The 9,126-nt window shown below is 38.7% G+C and overlaps 1 protein-coding gene across 2 annotated transcripts in view; it reads left to right on the top strand.

Moving 5' to 3' along the window:
- The window catches only part of LOC106807257 (CREB-regulated transcription coactivator 1-like), a 49,159-nt gene that overhangs the window by 18,707 nt on the left and 21,326 nt on the right, over window positions 1-9,126 (top strand). For both annotated transcript variants that reach the window (XM_014809553.1, XM_014809552.1), the window contains exon 2: window positions 5,219-5,332. In XM_014809553.1, the coding sequence (XP_014665039.1) occupies window positions 5,219-5,332 (114 nt within the window). The remainder of the gene's footprint in view (window positions 1-5,218; window positions 5,333-9,126) is intronic.

The following is a 9,126-nucleotide window of genomic DNA, read 5'->3' as shown; positions in this document are numbered from 1 at the left end:
CAGGATTGTGCTCCCTGTGAGTCTACAGAACCGAGTTGTAGATTTTGCTCATGAAGGCCATCAAGGCGTGAGCAAAACCCTCGCGTTGTTGCGGGCGAAAGTCTGGTTCTCGAACATGAATCAGATAGTTAGAGACAAGGTTTTGTCGTGCGTTCCATGTCAGGCGTCGACAAGTGGTGGCTCACGTGAACCGCTCCGCATGACCAAGTTACCAGATCGTCTGTGGTCAGAGGTCAGTGTAGACTTTAATGGTCCACTGCCTCAGAGAGAGTACCTGCTCGTAGTCATTGACAACTACAGTAGATTCCCAGAAGTAGAGATTGTCAACTCGAAGGCCGCGCGTACTGTAATCCCGGTACTCAACAAGATATTCTCATCGCGAGGGATACCCGATGTAGTGAAGACCGACAACGGTCCGCCGTTTCAAATTAGTGAATTCGCAAATTTCGCAAAATGCATGGGTTTCCATCACTGCAAAGTGACACCTTTGTGGCCCGAAGCCAACGGGGATGTTGAGAGTTTCAATAAGCCATTGAACAAAGCATGTACCCCCCTCAGGTTGAAAAACAACCTTGGAAACAGGTTATGTATGGGTTTCTGAGGAATTATCGTAACACCCCGAATTGTACGACCATGCAAACCCCTGCGTCCATTGTCCATAGGTATATGGGTAAGACCAAGCTGCCCCAAATCCTGGCAAAGATTTCCGATACGGTCCTGAGGGGCATTGACAACAGAAACAAGGAGAAAATGAAAAGGTATGCGGACAGACGCAGGCATACAAAGTTTCCCCAAGTTTAAGCCCGATCCCTACGAGGTGATAAATATTAGGGGTCCCATGGTGATCATCCAGCGCGGCAAAGAAGTAAAGGCGAGGAATTGTTCCCTGCTAAAGCAGATACATCCCCTCGTTGACACAAACCCGGAGGAGGATAATGTTCCCGAGTTAACCATGCCCATTATTATTCCCCCATTGAACCTCCAGTCCAGGTAGAGAACCCTGAGGTAGAACCGGTGCCTAGTCCACACAGGTATCCCGGGCGTGAACGAAGGAGGCCTACCTATCTCCAGGATTACCAGTAGCCAGTCCGAGTATTACAAGTTCGTAGTTTCTGTGTGTACTCCCGTCCCCAAGAGTTGTAGCCTTACTGATACGTTTGCCATGTAAGGCTCAGTGATTGATATTTCAGTTTGGTATCTTTTGAATTCTGTTCTGTTTAAAAAGGGGGAGAGATGTAGTAGCCTGTGACTACTAGTACTGCTGCGCCCACCAGGCGGCGCCACTCGCATGTCTACCAGAGCGCCATCTGTGGCGTTATCTTATTTGAATAAAGTTAGTTCCTGTTCCGGTATAAACATGTGTTAATCTCTTTGATAAGTTTCTGATATAAGTCCAAAATAGTCGTGACTACAGATCACGACAGTGGCAGGGCTCGTTATGGAGCTCTGAAGCAGGAAGAGCTTGAACCCAGCATGCAATGCATCGCCATTACTCGTGTTCAGGGGTCGAAATTAGCGGTATCCCGATATCCGCGGGGTAGTAGATTTTTGTGTTGGATACCAGCTTTCAATGCTTGGTATCCTGCCGGGATAGTAAAAAAAATCGTCAAAATCGGGATAGTGGTTGTTGAGTTATGAACTTTATACCGCAGCATGTGTGTACATGTGTACGGATGTGTATACATTGTATCAAGCGAACCAGACTACGTCTAGACAATACGTCTGCAGTGTACTTGTCTGTGCATATCTGTGAATCTGTTTTCATGTTTTTATATAATAATTACATTACATATTAATAATTTTCAAATTGCTATTATTGCATATTTAAAGATTTTGGATACCAACATTGTTTAAATTACTATACCAAAAAAATGGGATACCAGATCTTTGGGGGGATTACCAGATTTCATACCTGGTATCCCGAATTGATACCATAATAAAAATCTAATTTCGACCCCTGTGTATATATACAAGCAGTTTCTCTCATTTACATTTTCATGGAGTGGTGTTTTCTGTAGGAAATTTACTAGATTTCTCCAAGTAAACTATGTTGCAAGGGCAATAATTCAATCAAGTGAACATTTGGCTATGCATAGATACCAGAATGGAGGCGATTGTTTGAGTTTTTTGCGCTGTGAACATGTATAACTAATCGACCATTGTACAAATTTGGTGCTGTCACTTTCCCACCTGCTCTATATTTTTGTGAGTTCATGCACAGTGGCGTGTGTTCAGTGAGATTGTGTTGCAGAGGAGCATCTCAACTGCATTTAGAGGAAACTGTTGCAAATAATATAGAGAAAGAAAATACATAAACATTGAGACTAATAGAACATAAGACATTGACATATTGACATATTGACATATTGACATTGAGAATAATAGGAGAAAGAAAATACATAAACATTGAGACTTGGGTAATAAATACATTTCGGGTTTATTTAGAATTTTGTCATTTAAATGCTCCAAGTACCTGTGTCTGATACAGTTAAAGTGCTGCAAATTCGCCTGTTGATGTTCTAATAGGTGGCATGTACGGTATTAACTGTTTTGTATTTTGACATAGTGAGAGATTGCACTCTAATACATCTGACCCATAATTAATTAGGGAATAAATAAATAAATAAATTTAGTTAAAAAAGCTAAAGGCACATCTCAGGCTCATGGCAGGAACAATCCGTCTAACTGCGGCAGGATAATGCAAATTGATGCCTCGAACTATTGATATCGGTCATAGCAGAACAAAATATTTTGAGAAATGATTATTCTAGGCAAAATACCAGTCAACTTGTAAATATGACATTTAAAGCCCAATGTGTCTATCTCACCTTCAGTGGTGACTATCGATAGAATAAATGATACCTTGTGTCATTTATAACTATATTAGCTTGCCGCCAAATTCGTAATAAGTTGTCCACTATCAATTCTGGTTACTATAATTAAAAGATGAAATGAAAACTAGAGGGCTGTGTTTGCTGCAAGAGCGAACACTGTTTTTGGCAATACGAGCAGCCGATAAGATAGATTTTGGTGAAAATCTGAAGTCTGTACGACCATTAATAGTGAAATTAATAAAACTCGCCTACAATTTTTAAAATTATAGATTGATAGATGGCAGCACTGTACAGTCACACTGACTGTACAGCAGTCCTCGCCAAAAGCGTTGGATCGTCTGACAAAACCGGGGATTTTTGCACGGGTCCGACAAGAAATTTGGATTCACCAGACCTTGTGTCCGGTAACATTATATAAACTAATTACGCAGAGGCTACGGGTACGGCATTACCACCCACTATGCCTAGCCCAAACACTAACTCTAAACCGACTCGGCTATCTTATATACGCGTGTACCAAATTAATCTATGGTGTGGGAAAGCGCTAGGAAGAGATTGGCTATTATGATAAAAGATAAGAAAATGATGACATGCGAAGTTTGTATGAACTATCATGCGAAGTTTGTAGGTTCAAGCTTTAAGCTTAGAGGACAGAATTATTTCATTAAAGGATGCAATAACTTTAAAGGGAGAGTTTACTCTACGTTCTACGGTTATTTTTAGCTAATTTAGGTTATAATTACGCTACATAAAAAGTTTCATGGTATAATAATCACCATTAGAAATATTTTTTTTTAATGTTTTAAAACTAACGACTACAGTTTGATTACAACGACGGTGGCGCCACTCAAAGCGCACGATCTGATAAGTTGCGCAAAACCACTTTCCAGCCAAGGGCTACAGACCGAGGGTGTTTCTTATTTATTAATTTAAAAGCAAAAGGATTGTAATATCTTATAAACGACATATAGTTTCACTTATATAATATGGATAAATTTGCCCTAAAATGAATATTGTTCGGTTAAATAGCATTTAGGTATAAATATAATTGCACTTTTGTGATTAGCCCTCGGTCTGTAACCTGCAAAATAAATGGTCAAATACGCAACTTTTTCGGGGTGGCAGCACGGTCGCGGGTGTCATGGCGCCGTTCAAATTTTGTAGCGTTTATGTGTAAATAATTATAACAATTAAATGAAGTATCTGGTAACAAATACGTGTGGGTATAGACGATTTGTTATACAGTAAGTACAGTTGTAGGCAGTAAAATCCTAGAGGCTACTGTCCCTTTAAATTAAACAAGTAATGACAGGGCCTAATCCAGGCCATTTTACATACCGAATACCGGCCGCCCAAATTAAAGACCCCTAGCAAAACGCCCAAATTAGCAGAGCTCTGATGCAGATCTTCATGTTTCTATCGTTATGTAGGCACTGTTTTATAATAAAATGCTCATATAAGATCTAGTATCTATTATCTGAATAAAATGTGTCGACCAAACGCCCAATTTAAAGCGATTATTGCGAGAATTTTCCAGTGTTTTCACCACTTTCATGACACCTACCGTTATTGCTTGAGTAACAGCAATTGCCTAGAGTAACAATAAAATGTCTTAGAACCTTCGTATTTACCAAAAACTGCCAGTTTCGAACTACTGGTTTCGAACTAGTTTCGGAAACATTCGTTTTCTGTTATCTTGAACTAGGCGGAAGTGTGGATTAGCTTGTGGCGCCACCGCTTATCTGCCATTGACAAAGCATGGCTCTCTCAAATCATGCACTTGTTTTCATTTAATCACCGACACAAATACAAATTTACCAATTCTGTCATTAGGCATTGTCGCGACACGATAAAATGCATTGCTGTTACGATGTGTTCATATCCAAATTTCTATGCTATAACTGCATAAAATCTTAGTATTTTTAATGTTGGTGTAATCGGTGATATTTTCGCTGTCAGGTGAGACTATATTCAGCTATATTTAGTTTTTCAGAGCAAAAATCTCGCAATAGTCATTTTAATGTGATAGATAAGTATATATATAATATTTTTACACTCACTACGCTCGCCACGGGTGCCCATATTAAGCAGCTAGATTAGGCCCTGAATGAATATACAAGTACAGGTATAAATAAAACAGTAAATAGATCGATATGGACTGGTGTTTACGATTGACATCATTGCTGACACTTGCATCTCTCATACAAGTCATAGTTTGTGTTAAATCTTCATCTATTAGAGATATTTAATGCTCAGTAGGCAATATCATTTAACTGTGAAATAATTTTATGCTATAACTCACAGTTAAGTCAAGGTAACACTAATTGCACAGAATTATTTATGTATTGTATTGCATCACTGACATTGGCATTATTATTTTTCAGGAAGCATTTCACCATCTAGATGAGATGAAACATGGTCGACAAGTGCTTGTGGATCGAGTTCGTAGACAAACTTCTAGACACCGAATGTCCCCACTTCACCCATTTGACAGAAGGGTATCCTTGAGTTGCTTAGCGAGTGTTGAAAGCATTTATTGGATACATCTATGGTTACCAACATTAGGCTCCACTCATTGTAGAATATTTATAGGATAAAGGTAATGTTCAGTTAAAACATTGTTTTTTTAATAGCATCCTTACACTCGTTAAGTAAAATCTTACAATAGCATTACTGGTGCTCAAAACTTTTCTTACTCTAATATTAATACTCTCTCGCTCTCTCTCCCGTCAGTTTTGCTCATACTGGTGCCAGTTTCACTATATGTGACCTGCTCCAGCAACAACAGGATTAAGTAGGAAATTCTACAAATTGAGTTATGTGCATATCTGAATAGATAATTTAATTACCTTTAAAATGATATATAATATTTGGCTATATCTAAAGAATTTACCGCTACAGCAATTTGAAGATCGGAAACCGACTTATTCCGGAATATGCAAATTTTGAGATAAAGCGTTCCGGGTAAAGGGGCCCAGTCGGGGATGAGCGGTCAGGGCCCCTTCAAAATTTTTTTCCCTTAAAAAAAAAAATTTAAAATGACCATAATAATCTAGAGATATCTGAACCTATATATCCGGATTAAATATTCACTTAGGAACGTATTTTTGTAAAAATCTCATTTTTGTCCAGGTAGGCCATTTTCAGCATTGACATGTGTGCGTGCTCATTACTCAAAACAATGACTTGCGACTTAGTCCGTATTATGCTGGAGCGGGTCACATGTAGTATTACTCCTGATAGTGATACAGAGTGCTTACTGCATTATTACCATGAAATTGTGTATACGTTGGTGATCCTGTTGTTGAATCCTTACCGAGACACCTATTAACAATTAATCACATTCGTGGAGACATGCTTGACAATTTGGAAGTTACTCAATAATTATTGAAACAATAAATGTTTGGGCATACTTGTAGTGCATGTGTAAATATTGCATGATATCACATACAGATGTATGGTACTGACAACACTGGACCCTATCTATTTTTAGTAAAATGGGGTAAGCCTGTTGGTGCAAACCTTAATTGGGGGCTTTGCTAGTGGTCTTCTGTCACAATCGGCAGAAGTTCGAATTTTTATCGTACGTGGTGTGATGTCCAGTACTCAGTCAAATATCAAACCAAAACAATTTTAGATTCTCAGTTGAACATCCATGGTGTCACAAGAAAAAGCCTGATTTTAATTGATTAAAGAAATCAGTTATGTCAAAGGAGATTAATATTATTTTCTACAGGCAAGTAAAGGTGGTAAATCAAGATAGTGCGCATACAGTGAAACCCCGATTTTACGCGCTTACGATTTTTGCCATTTTTTGACATTTTTTTGCTCTTTCCAGAACTGAAAAGTTTTTTGGTGAGTTAAGCCGGCCTTAGGTCGGATTGCAATTGAACACGACGCGACGCATTGCAACTCTCTGCGACTGAGGTGAAATGGAGTTTTTTGAAGCAAAAATGAAACACTGTACACATTTATAAAATTAAATCACATATATATACTCGTACACACGTACCTCACGCAGAATAGCTCTCACCGCGTATGTTATGACATCCAACTTTGGGCATAACATTAGCATTGCTATAAGATGTGATTGTTGTAATTTACATCGTATGTATTTGTCGTCTGGTTTGCAGAGGCAGTTATTTAGCTGTGCGCTCAGATTTTTGGTGTTCATAAGTGCGTGGTTGTATGGGACTAATAGGTTCTATCACAGTATGGCTGAGAGGTCTATGTCCCTAAGGGTACTGGGTACGTACCCAGGGTACGTTCCGGCAGTACCCTGGGGGACATAGACCCTATGAGCCACAGTATGGCTGCCAGGGTCTATGTCTCCCTGGGTACGGCCGGAACGTACCTCGCCTACTCCACTAACTAGTCTAGGGAGTCGCCTATGCCTTCTCCCTAACGGTAACCCTAACCCTAACCCTAACCCTAACCCTAACCCTAACCCTAACCATATATCAGATAGTTACCAGGGTACGTTCCGGCAGTACCCAGGGAGACATAGACCCTATCAGCCACAGTATGAGATTGAGATTGGATTTCTCACCCGAGTTATAGATATCCCGTCTCATACGAGCGTAGCGAGTATGAGACGTGATTATCTGTAATGAGGTATTGGTGAGATATTTCCAATCTCAAGCTCATACTGTGACAGAACCTTTTTCTCGCATATTTTTGTTATACTTTTTATTGCAGAAAGAACATTTCAGTTCAAAATTTTTTTTAAATTATATTTTATTATATTTTTTAATATTTTTTTAAATATATTTTTATTATTATTATTTTATTTTTTGTATTAATTAATTTTATGAGTATTGATTGGCCAAAAACTGTTAAGGTGACCTTTGACCTTGTAATTAAGGAAAATCATTGGATTAAAAAGTAGTGCGAGATAAACCCATCTCGGTGGATGGTTTGCGAGTATGCTATTATTATTAATATTATTACTAATAATATTACTATTATTATTATTATTGCGAGTATGCTATTATATTGCGAGTATTGCGAGTATGCGAGTTTGCGAGTTTTCTCTAGTATGCGAGAAATGTATTTCTCTCTCACATCTATCTCTATCTCCGCACCTCTCTTTTTCTCTCTCTTTCTCGCTCTCTTTTTACATGAAAACCTAAATTTGTGAGCACAAATGAGTATTCTTAAATGTGCACCCCAGTATCACTCACCTCAAATTTTATGTGTTTTATGTGATGCTTAAAGGTACCTTTAAAAATCCTAAATACTAAGGCCCAGCTAGATAATTCTTGTTTTGGGTTTTTTTTATCTTGATGTCAATAATGTATGTGAACATCTGATAGAAAGGTTGATAGAACGTTGAAAGGTTGATCAACTCGTCAACTTTACAACTAATGTTGTAAACCCAGCTTAACTCTACTCACATTTTTAGGATTTATGAAGTGCCCTGACGTAATTTGGCCTACCTTTTAAAGGCCTGGATCGCACTATTCGTAGACCTGGCTCCACTCGCTTTTTTTTCTTTTGGTTAAAACCGAATAATCTAATTTCCACTTTGATTGCACCCTCTTATAGCAGGCATTGCTGTTATAATAGCTTCTCGTGTACCTTTTCTGCATAAAGTGTACCATGAATCCATATAACCAGTAGCTCACACTGTTCTAATATAAGTGTACTCGGGGATACCCCTCCTTTACCTGTGTTACACCAGGAAAATTGGCAATGCGAGGCAGACATACACTTTGGATGGGCACTGCCCAGTGGGCAGCCTGTGTGAATGGGGTATACAGCCAAGTAAACGAAATCTTAGTGGAAATGTATTCTTGTTTACATTATTCTAATTTTGAAATAGCCTTTGAGTTGAAACCATTGGCTGTATATAATAAACTGTTAAACATAATTACTTCATACATACACGTTGGAGGCAGCTTCACACATCATTGCTACATGATTCAACAATACAACTGTGCATCATACAACTTCATACATCATGCACATTATTTATATATAGACATTTACCCTGTAGCCTAAGTTTATTAGGTTACAAGTTTTTAGCTCACCTTGACATCGTCAAGCTGAGCTATTGCCATGGGTCGTCGTCTGTCTGTCCGTCCGTCCGTCCGTCAACATTTGGCTACGGTCAACGATAACTCAGGAACCGTTTGACCCACATGTTTGAAATTGGGTATAGTTGTTACTGCTATGCTCCCATATTGAACATCCTATTTTGGAGCACGCCAGTCGACGTACTTTCAAGCCACGGCAATTTTTTGTCAAAAATGGGAATTGCCATTAGTCAGTTCAGGTTCAACGGATTTTG

This window comes from Priapulus caudatus, unplaced genomic scaffold, assembly GCF_000485595.1.
Source record: "Priapulus caudatus unplaced genomic scaffold, Priapulus_caudatus-5.0.1 Scaffold203, whole genome shotgun sequence".
NCBI classification, from domain to species: Eukaryota; Metazoa; Priapulida; class Priapulimorpha; order Priapulimorphida; family Priapulidae; genus Priapulus; species Priapulus caudatus.
This window is presented reverse-complemented; position numbering and strand designations above follow the sequence as displayed.